This window comes from Drosophila miranda, chromosome XL, assembly GCF_003369915.1.
Source record: "Drosophila miranda strain MSH22 chromosome XL, D.miranda_PacBio2.1, whole genome shotgun sequence".
Taxonomy (NCBI): domain Eukaryota; kingdom Metazoa; phylum Arthropoda; class Insecta; order Diptera; family Drosophilidae; genus Drosophila; species Drosophila miranda.
In genome coordinates, this window is record NC_046673.1 from 11,694,952 (window position 1) to 11,713,320 (window position 18,369).

Consider the following 18,369-nt stretch of genomic DNA (forward strand, 5'->3'; position numbering starts at 1 on the left):
AGTTATTAAAGCGTAGACTCGACTCTCGGATGCGTATATTGTTTTAAGCTTTGGCGGTAGATTCACACTATAAAAAAATTAGTTGTGCCCCTTCTTTTGTTGCTACGCTCGCATTTAGCTTATTATTTTTATGATTTTTGGGTTTTTAGTTTTGTTTTTGCTTTGTTTTGTTTCATTGTTGCCTGGCTATTTGCCGGGTTCAATGACTAATTTATGAAAGTTGGCCTGACTTGACTCTTATGCCTTCTGCCGCCTGCTCCATCAGTGCTCCATGGTACTCGTACGACCGGAAACCAAAGTGGTTCACTCGGTTGGGGTTGGGGTGGGGGTGGGGTAGAATCGCTATGGGTAAATAGCAGGCAAATAGCAGATACTTCCATCGAAATGCGTTTGCTGACAGGGCAAGATGCGGTCAGAACTTTCACCGACAAAGCAGCGCCGAACAGTCGAAGGATGTGCCTTCCAGGAAGAGGAGGATGTGCTCTGCTCTCGTTTTTCTTATTTGCCTGTGAAATATCGCGTTCACTTGTTGCGGTCGTAGGAAGAGGGCAAGGGCAAGGGCAAGGGAGTACCTGTTGAGGTTAACCGACATGCTAAACAGGTACAGCCGTGTGCCGACAAAGGAATCGCATCCAAGGATATCCGGCGGGACCTACACCCAGCCCAACCCACACCACTTCACTCGCCATCCACGGGGCATTCTGGTCACCGAATTAACGCCTCTAATTGAGCCATAATGTCTTCGATATGGCCCAAATCTTTCCGACTGGGGCCTGTTTTGTGCGTGTGTGCGCCAACGTTGAAAGTAAATCAATTTTTATGTCGCACTTTGCAGTTAAACTGGGAATCAACTGGCCCCAGGAACAGGCACAGCCACAGACACACACACAGATACAAATGCAAAGATACAAAGATACAAAGCTTCGCGAGCCTCTTGTTACATTAAATATGCATCAAAAATTGATGATGATGCATTTTTAACGATTCGAGAAGATTTTTATGTCACCAGGAATGCATTTGACAGAGCATCGAGCATCCGCTGATGTATTGCCCCAATACACATGTCCATCATTCCATCACATTCGACATCCCGGCATCGACACCCACCTCCACCTCCACCAACATCTTCACCTCCATCTCCGCGACATTCATCTCCATTTCCAATCTCCATCTACTCCCTCATGTATGGACTTGTTTGTCGCTTGTCTGCGCCTCAATTTGATTTTAATGGCCTTTTGATAAATTCCGTCCTCCTTCTCTGCGGAAGATCCGTGTGACCTGAGAGAGTATCTATATGCGTGTGTGTGTGCCCTTGCCCCCGGGTAGTACATGTCATCAGCACTGGGCGGCGCCACCAGCGGCTCTCACACGCTGCGCGTTAGCCTGGACAGTTTGTAATTATTTTTGTGGCCAAATTGAATTGAATTAAAGCGAAGAAGTGAAGTGCACACGGAGAGCAATGGAAGAAACCAACAGAGAATGTTTCGCTTGATAGCGGAATGGGTGGACTTGTGGATACCCTGCGAGAACACATACTTCTTGGAGGTGGGAATGCAAATGGCGAAGGGAAAAAGATATCTTTAAAGGGTAATGGCTGTATTTTAGATGGGACTATGTGTGCCGTGCATTGGATGTATCATTCTGCAAAATTGAAGCCCTCTAAGCAGCTTCTAGTCTAATATACCCCACTAAGGTAATTGAAACTACCCCGCATAATGAAGCCCGAGTCGAGCGCAAATGAACAACGAACTTTTTGGCCACAGTTGAGTGATTCCTGGGTGTCGTCGTCATCATCGTCATCGTCTTTGGTCTTCTTCTGGTGCTGCTGTTGCCGTGGCTGTTGCTACTTCTACTGTACGCTGCTCATCGTCACCAGCCAGTGACGCCGTCTCCCACTTGCACCTGTAGCGGTGTTGCGGTGGTGCCACAACCACAACCACCATCGAAGTCGGTGTCGGGAGTCGAAGCCGAGAGTCGCTTGTCGCCCAAGTATCCACAGATACAGGGAACGCATCAGCATTCGTGGCCACTGTCACTGTCAAGCGTAATCATAATTTATTGTAATTATTTTGTATTATTTTTTAAAATTGTTTTAATGAGTCGTAGTCGTAGTCGCATCGCATTCGTTGTCGTTGTCGTTGTCGTCTTCGTTGTTGGCTCTGATCGTTTCGGCGTTTTACTTGATTTTCCAACTACGACGCCAACAACAACAACATCTTTGGAGACGCGATGTTCAGTTAATTTTACTCGTACTCGCAGTCACCTCGATCTAGCCGTAATTACATTATAGATATTTCTATGTTATGATTACCGTTGTCTGCCAACAACAACAACAAAAACAACAGCTACGAGTAAGTGTACGAGTATCTTATGGCATTTTGTCAAACGAATAAATTTCATAATCGGAAGTGTTGGGTGGGCTGAAGTGCTTCGAGTGTTTCGGGGCTCCCATTATCCGGGCACTTTTAATGAGCCTCAATTATTGAAATTTCTCAAATGCAACGGCCCATCATGGGATGGGGACGGTGACGGTGCGCACTAGGAGAGGTGTTGCGGTTATTTCCTTATACTAGTAGGGTTTGATGGGATTTTTTCCGTATTTGTTGTTCACTGAGGGGCAATCCGTCGCCTGGAATCGGTAAAAGATTGCGCGATTAGTGTGATTGGTTTGAGGTGAGCAACTGTGGGAATTAGTTGGATGCGTTTTTTTTAGACGATTTTAAGGAGTGGATCGAATCTGAATCCCATGTGGATCCTGTCCAATTTGGTTATCATGCTCCAGAAATAGAGAATAGATACAATAGATATACGTACACGTGCCACACTGTTTTAATATGTGGATCGTATGTGGAACTTATTGAGAATTTTCATTCATATGATTTTAACGACCAAAAACTGAATCCCACACAAATTCAAACAATGTAAACCGTTAACAGATCACCATACATCACAGATTCATTGTGTGGAATGCATGCGATTCGTATTCCCATGTGTATCCCATTGTGGATGTTGCAATTGCCAGTCAGCGCTCGCTCGGGGATGCTGACGCTGTCGCTGTCGCTCTGAAATGCTGCCTCTGGCACCTGTTGATCTTATGCAAATACCAAATACCAAATAGTTCCACGCTTAACAATACGATCCCTGACAAAGTACACAACACCAACGATCTGTTGAGCTGTAGAGCCCGGCCACCGACAAATAGGAGTACACATTTCTGTCTTTGATAAGCCAGCTCGCATTGCATTTGGTCGTTTATTGTTCTTGTTCTGTTGCACGAGTACTCGGACGTGTATTGTATCTGGCTCTTTCTCCAAAATTCATTTGTTTGAACTTTATCAGGCTGGGCTTGCGTGCATTGCGGGGGAGTTGTGCGGTCTGCGGTGTGCGGAGTGCGGAGTGCGGTGTTCCAGCGGTTTGTTTGGTGTGCATGTGTATCTGAGCGACGATAAGATACGGATACATCAGCAACGAAAACGAAAACGAATCTCATTCTTTTCCTTTCTAGGTTGTTGTTTTTTTCGAGGGTTCAGCTACAGCTACAGCTACAGCTTCGGTTTCATCAGCAGACCACAGCATGCCAAAGCCATGAGGCTAATTTTCTGAGAATAATTTTGTGATTTGAGCGGTACGAGTATGAGTATGAGTAGTTGTTCCCTCTACATGCCCCAAAGGGAAGTTGTCCCCACACAAATAGTAAATAATGGCATTTAACATTCGGAATCACAGAATTTTATTGTTTGCATACCGATAAGGCATCATTCCTCAGGCCCAGAAAAACAAAAAAAGTAGAAGCAGCAGAAGGAATTTTTCTATCGTCTTGACATGTGGCTGGGTACAGTTACGAGAGTCAATAAGATTAGCACCATCGTCATCATCATCGCCAGGTTGTTCATTATTAGAAGTCATCATATATCTGGACGTACGTACATTGAGATGTTTACTCATAGGTCTGTACTTATGCATGAATGTTCACAAAAAAAAGTTCCATTGTAGAATATGGATAAAAACTTCCCTGTTCAATATACACAAATTGATAGTTCCTGTTGGATGGCCTATGGTTGTTCCATGCTCAGAACCATACATTGATTTTACTCAATATTGTTCGATAGCTGATGAAATTGATATTGGATCTGTTATTAATTTAAAGCCATTCCATAGTTGGTTTAGTAATGAAATAATATGTTTTATTAACCGATGTTTCAAAGCTTGCATCTGCCCTTACACCCTCGAAACGCACAGCATTCTCATATATTTTATATATATACATATGTACATGTGTACATACATAGGTCTATATGTAGAGCTATATCTATGGCCAGTGCCAACGTCTTGCTGTTCATCATCAAAATCATGATTGTCGCCATCGTCGTCGTGCCCAGCTCATTATTTTTATGACTCTTTGTGCTGGGCCCCGTCTTCAGCACTCGGTTCTGGCTCTTCTCTGGGGCTCCTCTGCCATCCGCCATCCGCCATCTACCATCAACCATCTTCCAACCAACTTCCTTCTATCTGGCATTGCAAAGTGATCTAAATCTATTGACTGAACTCCCAGAGGGACAGAGAGATAGAGAGTGAGACGTGCAGATATACACCTGAGAACCGAGCAACAAGCGAGTGGATTGTTATAATTTTTATGATACTCGTACTTTTTGCTGCTGCCGCATTTCTGGCTAACTATTTATGCCACCAGCAAGACCATAAATATGTGCATGTGTGTACCCGTAGATACTCTCTGTTTTTTTTGTCTTCTCTCTTTTTATTGTTATTCATGCATAATGCCAAAAAAGATAAATAACAAATAAATTTCTTACTATGTTCTTTAAGCCATCTCTCTGCTAGTATTCTCCTCTCTCTCTCTCTCTCTCTCCATCTCAATCTCCGTCTCTTTGTTTCTGTTTCATTCTGTGGTAATTATTAATAAATGCCGCCACTGCCGCCTGCCCCCTCGTTCCCTGCTCTCTAATAATATTCACGCTTCGCTTAACATTGAAGAAAACTTAAGACCCAGACTAAGACAAGACGCTCTCTGGGTCTTGTAGGGGGATTGGAACTGGCGACGGAGATGGAAACGGAGACCGAGTCTATCGCTGGGGACTGGGCCGTGCCCTTAGCGTTCCAACAGCCAAACAGCCAAACAACCAAACAACCGACAACCAATTGTCTTTTGGCATATTTTCAAGTTGAACGCTCGGCAAGTTTTTTTCCTTATACCATTTCTAGAGATTTTCTAGTGCGATTAAGCGAAAAACGAAACGGTCTCATAAAAAATATTCCTCTCTCTCTCTCTCTCTTTCTGGCTTCTTTGTGTGTGTGCGTGTGTGTGTGTGTGTATGTGCTTTGCAAATACATAGATACTTAAGAATCGGTGGAATGAGGAGAAAATGGTGGCTGTTGGGGCTGTTGGGATCGGCAAGCAAATTGCAGCTTTGTGTCTTGGCAAAGTTCAATGGCAAAAGTGTGAAATTCGATGGCGACCGTGGATGCTATTTCAAATGGAACGTAGGTGGAAGCTAATTCAAGCATTAATTTATCTAGAGCCTCTAGAGCCTGTCATGTGGAACCTATGTGGAAAGTGAAATCAGAAGCTGGAGATCTTCCTGCTTCCTGAGTAACGGGCTATTTCATAAACGAAAATTCCAAAATTATCCATTAAATATGAAACACAGTGGCTGTGGAACTCATGTGTAGCCAAAAAAAATCAAAGAAATCGTTAATTTATTCAAACACATCCTGCTACTCATCCTGTGCTGCGGCTGCTGTCAAATTTTCGCAATACTCCCATAACCCATTCGGAGCCATTCACTCGCTCATTCATTCATTCGTTCCACACACATATGTATGTACATATGTGGACGGGTCGAACCCTCGATTGGGATCGGCATTGGCATCGCCCTCGCCCATTGCCATTGCCATCAGAGAACTGCTTTGCATATTGACATCATCATTTTGGCAGAGACGACAAACTGTCAAACAAAACAATTGCTGTCAAATTTACTACAATGAGCGTACGCTGAAAGCCGGCACAGCAACAGCAACAGCAACAACGGGGCAAAAAATGGAGCTGTCAAAGTTTTTATGGCAGGCCAAGAAGCAATTTCAACATATCAATAAATTTTTGACAATTCCCGAAGACACACCGAACCACACAGAGGATGGGAAGGACAGAAACAGAATGAAACGAAACGAAACGAACGAAAGGACAGGAAAGAAATACCAGGGAACACCTTTTCAATAAATTTGCTACAACTGTCAGCGAAACAATGTCATTGTCACGACGCCCTCACCCATACCCATCTCCATCTGCAACTCCTTCCTATTCCACTTCCAATTCCAACTTGAACCTCACCCTTGCCCACTCGGCATTGACTGTCGCGAAGGAAGCGACCTATAAACCTGTCACAGGACCCAGGCGCATTCAATTGGAGGCGAACAAGGAGCAGGGAAGAACCGGAGAACAGGGAACAGGGAACAACAATGACAACGACGACATTATTGTCGCTAAACAAACGATCAAATGGCAATTTAAAAGTTTTTATTTAACACTAAATCACCCACACCACCACCAACATTTCCACTGGCATCGCCACCACCAATGAGCCACCCAACCGCCGCCACCTGACATTCGCTTTCTTTTTCAATTTCGAACCCTTTCGGCTTCTCCAACCCCGTAACCCCAACCCCAACCCATCTCAACCCTTGCGCGATTTTCAATAACTTCTCTAGTGAAAGCAGCGAACAAAAGGCGCAAAACTTTACCGACTTAAATTATGGGCTTGTTCTTGCTGTTGGTAGGACGAGTACTCCTGCCCCCTGCCCCCTGCACCCTGCCTTCCACAGCTGCCTCTTATTTTTCCTATATTTTTTCCTTCTCGACTTGGGTTGACTCCTTTTTCTTTTTTTTTTTCTTCGGTTGCCCGCCAAACCCATCGACTGCCTGACTTTTGACTCCCCATGGAATTTAGCGCTGTTGTTTTGTTGTTCTGTCGTTGCATGCATGAAAAAATGTTTGACATAAGCAGGCGCATGCCACGGCTGGAGGGAGGAGAGCGGTGAGTCTTGAATCGTGGGGATATGGCTAAGAACTTCTACGAATATTGGTATTGGCAGACGAGCAGTGCTTTAAGTGGAAATCATTTGACGCGGGGTTAAATGCCAGCTTGAGGGTTTTGATTGCACAACAACGAGAGAAAGGCAGCTCCCAACAGGGATTTTGGATGTCTTCTACCGCATCAGAGGGAGGTCCTCAATAGGTTGTTTTAGATACGTGTGCTTCCTGACTTTAAGTTAGATCTTGTCATGAGACCATTCTGGTCTTTCTGTGGCAATTATCTTAAAAAGGAGTCTCGTCAAAGTGGTGACCACGACAAGCAGCTTCTTAAACGAGTCTTTCGCTTCTACATGAACAGTCTCTTAAAATAAATTCCATATAAACGATCCATGTTAATAGTACTTTGCAATTTATATAGCTCGAATAAATATATAATTGTGTGTTTAGCAAGAGCCTAGAAGGACTTTGCCTAAGCGGAAGGGCCGAAAGGGTTTTGCATAAAAGAACTTTGAATAATATGAATGGACCAGGCAGCCTACTTCCAGGGCTGTTTCAATGCCTGGCGTTGGCCGCGCTCCTCAAGACGTTTGTTAAAGAAAGCAATGGTCAGGTTGCGTTTGGCCGGGGTGAGCGTCGTCTTTGAGTTATTTTTGGAGGTCGGTTTCGGACCCAAGCATGCAAGGCTGCCCAGGCTGCTGCCCACGCGTACAAAACGCGAACGGTGTCGACGAATGCTAGTTGGCGACTTGACTCCCGAGTGGGCTGGAGATCCACCCAAGCGTCCAGCAGGGAGCGCGAGCGGAGCAGGTGGGCGTTTGCCGAGGCACTTGGCCGGGGAGCTCAGTGGAGATGTGCGCGACTTCCCGACACTCGCCTCCGCTGTGTCCTGTGGCAGCTTGGCAACATTGCGACGTCGCTGGCCGCCGGACTTGATGCGCTCCGGCTCGTCGATAGCCTCCTCTCGCTTCAGATCACGGATGAGGCGCGCCTGCAGACGATTGTAGCGAGATCGCTTGGTGGTCAAGGTATTGGTCTTGGTCTTGATAGAGGGCTTTGGTGCTGCTCGTATGGTGGCTGCCGGTGACTTCTTCCTGTTCTTCGATTTAATATTAAAATTAATCTTGGCATTGATGAGTTCCTTGCTCTGGGGTTTCTTCTTGGTTATTGACTTTTTGATGGAGGTACGACTGGCGAGAGGTCTCGCCTTCCTGTTGGGCGATCCTTTGGAGACGCCCCGGGAGAGCGGCTTTTTACGATTTCCCTTGACGCGTTGCTGAGGGGCGCCAGTTTCGGCCCCGCCCTTGAACTGGTACGGCGTGTACCAAGGAAAGACGACGCTCTTGATCTGCTTTGACACATGGGAGTCCACTTTGCTCTGTCCTTGGACGGCCGTCTCAATCTTTGGCTCCTGTGGCGACTTCTCTATTACAAAGCCTCCGGTCAGGCGAACTAAGCGCTTCGAATGATGCGACTTGGTGCGCCGCACCAGCCAGGGTCTCGAGTAGGTGCGTTGCAGCAATGGAGCCTTCGTGCCGACCTTTGACTTGGCCTTTTTCGAGGGGAGCTTGGTCGACGGAATTTCGGCCTTCGGCTTCTTCTTGTGGCTTTTGGCTGAGGCCGGGGGCGGATGATGGGAGGCCCCGGCTGGCAGATCGTAGTTCCATGAAAACTTACACCGAGCCTTGTCGTCTTGGGTGTTGATTCGCTGCGGCGACTTCCTCGATGGGGGAGCCGATGCTGCCGGCTCGGACTTGAGATCGTCTTTTTCATGAGTCCTTGCCGAGAGTGTCCCCTTGACGGAGCGGTTCTTCTTGAAGCCAGCCGAGGCTCCGCGTGGACGCTTGGAAACCTTCAGTAGGATGTCCCTGCGGTCGACAGGCAAGTGCGAATCATCGATGATGACTCCGTTGAGGCTTCGACTCCCCTCATCGTTCAGATGAAAGACAGATATGGGGCTCTCGAACCGTTTGATCCTGGAGGACCATGCCTTGCGGGGAAGCTGCTTCTTAGAATGCATCGACTTATTGGTCAGCAGCTTATCCAGACGCGTCAGACCCACCCCACACGAGTGGGTCCTGCCTGAGGGCCTGTATGACAGCATCTTTGTCTTCGTCTTCGTCTTCATCTTCTGGGGCATCTCCGTGATGACCCCTGGGGTCGACTTCTGCTGGACGAGATCGTCAAAAGCCTCTTTGGACTGGGCAATAAGCTCGGTAAAGTTGATGTGATCCGGCCGGGCGAAGTACATGTGCCCCTTGAAGTCGGCTACCTCGCCCAGGCTGTGCCGCTCGGCGATCACCTGCGCCACCACCCGCTTCATGGTGGCCCGATTGAGCTGCTCCAGGTGGTTGGCCACGTTCTTGGCCAGGGCCTTGAGGGCCCCACCTGAGCCGCCGATTTGCGGCGAGCTCCACACTGACTTCTCCACGAGCCGCGGGGCGGCTACCATGCTGAGGTCCTGCTCTGAGAATCTTGTGCCGAATGCATGTTGTACTTTTGCCAAAACATTTTTTGTATGATTTTGATTTCGGTGCAGCTTTTCCGAACATGACTGGACAGTCATTTTCTTAGATTTTACCAAATTTTTTGTAGTGTTTTTCTTCATTTTCTGCACATTTGTATGTAAATTTTTGTAAATATTTAATGCGGAACAGGATAGGGATAGTTTTACATCCAGCAAAATACGACAACTGTATAATGTTTCTAAGGTCAGTGCCTGCTGAGATACTACTTTTTTCTTTCGAATGGGGGATCATCCTGAGTGATCTGTGAAGGACCATTAGGATGTACCTAGGTCTTGAGGCAGCTGCCTACGCTCCTGAGCTCTGAGCTCGGAGCTGTGCAGCTGCAGCCCCAGTAGCCACGTGCTAAGGGCCTTTCCTTATCAATGGGCCGGGGCAATCAAGCGGCAGGAAAACACCGTCCTCGCGAGGGAGAGCTACCTGCTCAAGAGAAAACCCTCGCACACCGTTCTGACCACAGTGACTCGGACTCGGGCTCGAACTCCAGGGGGAAGATGAAAAATTATAAATGATTTCATTAAAGCGAGAGCTGAGGGTCGACCTAGGTCAGGGCCGAAGACGAAGACTGGTGGTGGCGGTGGCGGTGGTGCACATGCACCTGCAGTTCATTCGGTTCTTATTCGGTTTTCGAGAGACACCTTGGGCAGGTGAAGTAGGAGAGCTGCTTGCCCCTGTCCCTGGGTTATTCTAGGGGTGGGAAAAATGATTTACGCAATGAGCGAGACACAGTTTTGATGATCCGCTTCAGTAAAGGTGAATGCGGACAACCCAAAAGGGGAACCCTTTGCGAAGTTCGATATGGAAGGGCTCCCTTTGCCTCTCCCTCTGCCGCCGTCTCTGCCTCTGCCTCGGTCATCGCCAGCATATGTACGTACCAGCACTGGCCTCTTTCCCCATGCACTCTGGCTCTGTCTCTGGCTCGTTTGGGCCACTTAACCGTAATTAGGGCTTTTCAATATTATTAATGATGATGGTCGCTTGCTGGCCTGGAAATGTGGGAAATGCATTGCGAATTGATGACGATGACTGCGATGACGACGACGACGACGACGGCAGACAGGCAAAGGACTGACGGACTGGCGTACGGACATGCGGACAATGAATACAAAAATGCAAACACGCAAACCGAAAGCGCAACAATTTTCGAACTGCAATTTTTGTGCCGCTCTGCTTCGCTCTATTTGACTTTTGCTGTAGCTTTTGTTGCTCTTGTGTGCCGATGTGGTGCTGTCAGTGGTGGCGGCAGTGGTGGTGGTTCCATCCATACGTTTTTAGCGTTATCAGTGCAAAATAATCTTTCAATCAGCCCTCGACGAGTACAAACAACGTCGTCGACATCGTCGCTCTTCTCTGTCGTATGCAAAGGCCAACGAAGCGTAACGCCAATTGTTGCAGTTGCAGTGTTGCAGTTTCAGTCGTTTCTGTGTGTGGCAGGGGAGGTCTGGTGGCACTTGAAGGGCTTGCAATTACAATGAACCCAGAACCTATCGAATGGCCAACTTCAGACCAAACTCCGATCCATCCCATATCCCAGGGGCCGACACACCACTTGTTGCAGAGTGCGTTGATTCACGCATCCGATTCCCCTCCACCGATAAAAGCATGGACATGGCAGGCATAGTCATGAGGGTTTTCCCATAGAGAAGATAAATGGAAGGATTTGCACTGACCAGAGCGGAATGAGATTAAGTTTTTATTATTATTGTTATTTTTTAAACATTTTAATGAGATTTAAATGACCATTAATTAATAAACGACGAAACAAGTTGGGAAGAAAAGTATATAGAAATAGCATTGGGACAGAGATATAGGGAGTGTGGAATGCTTAGAGGTTATAGGCAAGGGCAGAAGTTTTAGTTGTATGTCTTTTACTCAGTTAGTATATATGTATGTAATCTAATGATTTATGCAACCCATACAATATACACTTGTAACAGTGAGATAACACTGGATTCCGGATACAAAATTTGGTTGCTTATAGCCAACACCAACCAACGACAGATGCAACGTGGGCGGCCGGACCAGAGCCGCTCGTCAATGAACACCTTTGCCCACGATGCACGCCATCTCCAAGTCCAGCCATCGCCACCAAAGATCCCAGATGGTGCCACTAATCCTGCACAGGGGGACAACAGAGCCGGCCGGTATGCGGCGCAATGTTCTGCATTGCGTTTGCCATGCCGGCCGGTGCTTTGTTGTAGTTGTCCTCCTGTTAAAAATAAATGATATTTAAGTATGTTTATTGTTGTGTAAATGTATTGTAATTATTGTTTGTTTTACCTTGTATATATCTCTGTAGTTTTGTAGTCCTTATTTGTAGTAATTGTAGATAGATTGTCCTTAGCTGTAATGTAATTTAATTAATTTTAGTTATTTATTTTAGCATAATTACCTTTCCTTCTTCTTCTTCTTTCCCAACTATCACCCCTTTCCCCAATACCTGACAAGTGGCAACGCCAATAATGACCCAAAAATACCACGCCAATTAGAAAAATACCCGAGCCGATAACACACCAAAAAGTCACTTCAAAATAGTTTGTGAAAACTAGGCATCAAACAAAATTGAAAGACGGATAGACAGACAAAGCTATAGCGACTCGGCTATTGGTGCTGATAAGGAATATATGTACATTATGGGGTCGGAAACGCTTCCTTCTTGGTGTTACACACATTCACATCCTCCAGAAAGAGCTCAACCCCAACAATGGCCTAAAATCCCTTTCTGAAGGAGTTCATAAAATTTAAAAATGAATTTCCCTGAATCAAGTTATTGAGATCTTCTTCGAACTCTGGCTAACTCGGGAGTCTATGCGAAAAATGCCAAAGACTATTTTATTTTGTATACTCTGACAAATTGAGCGTTTCAAAACACCGGGTTACACTTTGAATATTCGTGGAAATTCTAGTATAAAGATGAGCTTGGACAAGACAAAATTGGACCAGATTATCCAGGAACTAACCGGATTGACGGGCGGGGAGGACTGCACCCTGTCGAAGGAGGTGATCGTGGCGCTGTGCAGAGAGGCGCGCGAACTGTTTCTGAAACAGCCGATGCTTCTGGAGCTGGAGGTGCCCATAAAGGTGTGCGGCGATGTGCACGGCCAGTTCACAGATCTGCTTCGAGTCTTCAAGGCGTGTGGATTTCCGCCGGAAACGAACTATCTGTTTCTGGGCGACTATGTGGACAGGGGCGAGCAGTCGCTGGAGACCATCTGCCTGCTGATGGCCTATAAGTTGCGTTATCCGGAAAACTTTTTCCTGCTGCGCGGCAATCACGAGTGCGCTGGCATGACGCGTCTGTATGGCTTCTACGATGAGATAAAGCGGCGCCACAACGTACGAACGTGGCGCCAATTCATCGACTGCTTCGACTGCTTTCCGGTGGCCGCCGTCGTGGCTAACCGTATCTTCTGCTGCCACGGCGGCCTGAGCCCTTCACTCGAGAGCCTGAACCAGATCCGGAACCTCGCCCGCCCCACGGACATCCCCAAAGAGGGCTTGCTCTGTGACCTTCTATGGGCGGACCTGAACCGCACTGGCTTCGGTTGGGGCCACAACGACCGAGGCGTGAGCTTCACCTACGACGAGAAGATCGTAACGGAGTTTCTTGCAGCCTACAATTTCGACCTGATGGTCCGCGCCCACGAGGTCGTCGAGAATGGCTACGAGATGTTTGCCAACCGACGCCTCATCAGCATTTTCACGGCCCCTAACTACTGTGGACTGTGGAACAACGCGGCGGCAGTGATGTGTGTCAGCGACGAGCTCGTCGTCAGCTTCGTGATCCTGGATCGCAAAATCTGTAATTAGCAATACAACCTAAATCTATGTACGTACAGCATACTGCATTATGCCTGCTGGTATAAACATAAGTTTAAACAATAATCGATGATAAAAACATTCGCATTTCTGGACAGGCATTATCAGAATTTTAGGAAACTCACGGGTATCCACTTTTGTATTAGTCAAATGATTACAAAACATTCAAAGTGCTATTATATTAAAAAATTCATATATTTGAAACCTTTTTTTTTAAAGGAATATTTTAGGAAATAAAGGATACAATCTAGTAGATCTTTTTACTAGCTTAGTTGTGGTCTGTTGTAGAAGGAGCACGTGATGTATAGAGATCGATTATAAAATAATATATTCTTTAAATTTGTATCTTTTTTGTATAATTTGACTTTGTTAAGATTTAGTTGGTATATCTTATAGTATCTTATATCTCCAATATAGGCAATTTTCCATCGGAATCCATATTAGAGTCATTTGTTCTGCGTAGCTCCTGTATATGTTTAAGAAACTTCTAGTTTTTGAATATTATTGTTCTTACAATTGGTATTTGACGTGTAATTAATATTTATGTATATAGATTACGATCATGTTAAAGCATATTAAATAAGATGTAGAAAGATCCGTGCACTGTGATTTGAGAGTGCATGGATTTTTGCAATAAATAGGAATATCCAATCTTTATCCTCTCTAGGCACGCCACAGATTTGTACACATTGAGATATATGTAGGTACTACAATTATATAATACATTGTGGTTCCCATACAAACGCTTCTACTGCTGGTGCCTTATCTATATCCGTACCCCCTTAGTCGCCACATACCGCACTTTCAACTCATTTCAATTGCCATTTGCGCCTTGTTTGCCTAGTCGTTCGCGAGCCAAGACAAAAAAAAAAAAAAAAAATAAAAAAAAAAAAACGAGAAAAAGAAAGAAGGGGAAGGCATGGAGGGGAATTGCAGCGGCTGGTGAAGAGGAAGCGGCCCAAACAAGCGGCTTCGGCCCGGGAATCATTTAAGCATTGCGGTGTGAAATTTCACACCGATTGCAATAAAAATTCAAGCGACCAACAATAAAACGCGAGAGAGAGAAAGGCCCGTACCCACTGAGACAGAGCCGAAATCCCCCAGACAAAGTCGAGGCCCAGACTCAGGGCCCAGGGCCCAGGGCCCAACATTGAAACAAAATCAATCAAACAGACGACGGGCTGCGCATGCGCGCACGCCGGATGTGGATGTGTTGGTAGCTGCCGCTGTGGTAGCCACTGCCGCTGCTGTTGCTGCTGCTGCTGCTGTTGTTCCAAACGGCAGAGGGTGCGGGGTGTGCTGTATTCCGGGGATGGGGGCCATGTACTGGTGGCGTTAATGGTGTCACTAAGTACGCCGCAAACTGACGGATGGACGGACGGACGGGCGGAGGCTTCTTTTGATGCCGCTGATCATCGAATGGAACCAATAAAAGTTGCCTTCCCATTGTCTTTATTTGCGCGGGTCGCGCAGCCTGTACTCGTACTCGTATTTGTATTCGTATTCGTACCATTTCCATTTCCCATTTCATTCAATTTGCATTTGTCGGCGCCGAATGTGTGGCCAGCGCATGGTTGAATGGTCTTGCGGGTGCTGCTGATGAATGGGGGAGAGCTGGGCTGGGAGTCCGAGTCCGAGTCGGGTCGAGTCGAGTCGAGTCGGGGGAGTGAACAAAAGAGTCAGCCCATAGAGCCGAAACAATTCAATTGTCTGCCTGGTTGGGCATTCGGTGTTGGTTTTCTTGTTTTCGCTGGCTGTCGGTTGCGGTACATTGCATCTCACACATCTCGCACATTAGCGGTGCCAATGCCAACGATGACGATGACGATTGCAATGACGATGAATGGAAGACCGTTCGGCTTCTCTTCTAGCCCTCGAATGATGAATAGATCACTGGAGTCTAATGGAATTCGCGGCATGAACGTGGAAGGGAAGTGTGAATTTGATGGAAATTCAATGAAATTTATTTCGCATTCCTAAATATACATATCTACTCATCTACTCCTTATCAAATATCATTGTTATCTCGATAAGGTCAAAGGAATATTCGCTAAATTAATGGAACTGTGACGCAGATTCAGTGATTGAGTATATGCCTAAATCATGATTGCCATTCCATTCTATTTATGAGTGCATTCCCTCTCCCACTCAAACGCGGCCACTGCATCCATCCTCTGCTCGAGTTCTACATATTGCTAATCATATATCATTCATTTATCTATACGAGTGCGAGTACGAGTATATGAGTATTTCCGACTAACCCTCCCTCACACTCCACACCACTGCACTCCACTCCCCCGTCATTGCTTTGCTGTCTGAGTGCTCTCTGCTAATATGCGGGCGCGATCGGAACCGCAACCGAAGCAGCAAGCAGCGACTCGCACCGAAGTCCGAATGTTAATTGCACTCGAACGGAGGGATGGAGGGATGGAGGGACGGAGGGAGGGACCTACATACATACATATAAATATTTTTTCCAATGAAACATTTTTATGTTAATTCGAAAAATTGTTTTACAACCAATTAACTTAGCCAATGCACCAAAAAGATCAACGGACAAGATCGCAGAGCACCACTGAGAACCACCGAGTGGCATAGTGGCAGAGTGGCAGAGGGTGAGCGTCGATCGCATGCCGCTTGGAATTTCATTATGCGACTGTCAGTTGATGGCCCAAACTAAGACCTGGCACTGGCAATGGCACTGGTACTGCCAGCGGGCAGGCAGGTGCACCTCTAGAGCCACACGATTCGTAGAGACAACTTCCTTATAGACAGTGCTGCAATGGTAGTGGTGGCGGTGGTGGTGGTGTTGCTTCTGCTGGCGGTTTCCTCAATTCTGGATGAATGTCCTGTTGCTGCGGGTCAGTGCTGCGCCTCGCTCTAAATCAATCAAGCGCATCCAACAGAACCCAAAGGAAAACACACACAACAAAATAAAACATGTAATATGCTATAGGGGAGAGCGTCGACTAGGGGATACCTGGTACTTGAAATACTCGTTGTAAAAGATGCGGCTATCGGCTCGTGATAATTCTTAGTAAAATATGATTACGAAAAAGGATACATCACAGGTCACACACTAATAAGCTCCACTCTAGTATTGATCTTAACTACAAATACAAAGAATATACATAGATTGTTTTAAGGGTCGATCCGACCTACACAGAAACCCGATATACCCATTGTGATCTGCCAAGTACCGGGTATCGGAATACCGACAGTAAAACCATTTCAATTAAAATGCCACTTGGGGTCGAGGATGCCGCGCGCGCTCTTCCTGCTACAGGTGCGAAACACAGGCCACGAACCACGATGCACCCCGCACACCGCACACCGCTCAGACGGTAACCTGACCTGCGGTTGTGTCATGTAATTAGGAACTTCCACGTGGGGTTATCGGGGTTATCAATCGATCCAATCGATGGACGGATGGATCGATGGATGCAAGCGAATGCAGTTCAAGTGCGGAATGAAGTCATTCCGGCAGCTGCTTCTGTTTACGGTCTCGACTGTTGGGGGTTCTGGCCCGTTTTTGGGTTGTTTTTTGGCCAAGTCATGACATCTCTAAGTGGCTGCTCGTGATATGCACAATGCGAAGGAAGGAAACTTTCCCAGGCCATCTATAACAGCAGTCAAGTCAACTGCTGAAGCCAAGATCTTCATTAAGGCCCAGTGCAGGAGTTATCTGGCAAAGGCAATCAGCTGGCCAGATGCGCGCATTCAGAATTCAGAGATGCAAAGATGCTCCGCTCAGAGATGCAATGCAGTCCAGGAACACTCTCGTGTCCTTTGACGCTCCATATCTATCTGATGGACGAGGACTGGTGCCAGTGCCCTGGCCAATCCCTGAGAGCGGCAGCAAATAATCTGAAGCGGAGCATCGGAGTCACGTTGCCAGACCCAGAGCCACAGCGAGAGCTAGAGCCAGAGACAGAGCCAAACCAAACCAAGACCCAGCCTAAACTGAAACCGACCACGCACTCTCCTGCTCTCTTCTATGAATCTATGGCAGCTGGGAAGGGGACTTAATTGCGTCGCGTCAACGTATAGGTGAATTATTATATAGAAGCCATAAAAAAATATAGCAAAACTTTGTCCCCATCCCCCCCATCCCAGGCAGCTGCTGATCGCCGCAATGATAATCGCCCAGTTTCAGTGCCAGTCCCAGAGGCCTCTTACCTCTCTGCCTCTGCCTCTGCCTCAGCCCCCCAGTCTTAGGCACAGTCTCAACCTCAGCCTCAGTGGCAGCAAAATCAGAGCTCGTTAAAAACGCTCAAGTTGAACCAATCAAAAGACGCGCCGTCGACGACGCCATCGTTGTGGGCCATAAAAAACAAATAAACAACAGCAACAATCACGGACAGGCAGCAAAAAATTATTAAAAAGAAACCAAAAACAAAAACAAGAAAGAAATAAAGACAGTGGCAGTGGCAGTGGCAGTGGCAGAGGCGGAGGGAAAGAGAATAGAAAAAAAATATGAACTCGCCAAAGAATTCGAGACGAAATGGAAATATACGTATATTTGTATAAAAATGGGTAACGCATCACAAAAATGGTGAAAATGTGCGAGACTTTTTCCTCTTTTTGTAAGTTTTGTTGTTTTTGCTTTTGTTGTTTGGGAGCAAAAATAAAATATTCCTATTGAAAGTTCATTGTACGGAAGAACAGCCAGAGAGATAGCGACAGCGACATTGCTGAAGACGAGTCATTAAAATATGATCTATGATCCATTGTTCTAGAAATTCAGAGGTTCGGAAGATGGCTTAGCCAGAAACTAGGGGAAATGTCGATGGAGAATGGCAGGAAATCTCGGTTTCAGCCTGAAACCCTGAACGCTAATTTGAAACTTTCTTTTAGCAGCGTTTTGCATATCGGTCATCCACTTAGAGGAAAATAGAAAAAATAATATATTCAGCATAGAAAATTACAGATTAATAAACATTATTTGTATTTAAAACAAGAAGATATTATGAAGTATCC

General features: G+C 46.3%; 2 protein-coding genes across 2 annotated transcripts; one reads left to right on the forward strand and one right to left on the reverse strand.

Moving 5' to 3' along the window:
* Window positions 1-7,427: 7,427 nt before the first annotated feature.
* Window positions 7,428-9,741, reverse strand: LOC108165105. The gene has a single exon (XM_017301162.2). The coding sequence runs from the start codon at window positions 9,651-9,653 to the stop codon at window positions 7,584-7,586; it is 2,070 nt and encodes a 689-aa protein (XP_017156651.1). The 5' UTR covers window positions 9,654-9,741; the 3' UTR covers window positions 7,428-7,583.
* Window positions 9,742-12,376: 2,635 nt separating this feature from the next.
* LOC117185989 (serine/threonine-protein phosphatase PP-Y-like) lies at window positions 12,377-13,644 on the forward strand. Its single transcript, XM_033386010.1, has one exon. It carries the CDS (start codon window positions 12,484-12,486, stop codon window positions 13,378-13,380), a length of 897 nt encoding a protein of 298 aa, XP_033241901.1. The 5' UTR covers window positions 12,377-12,483; the 3' UTR covers window positions 13,381-13,644.
* The last annotated feature ends 4,725 nt before the right edge of the window (window positions 13,645-18,369 follow it).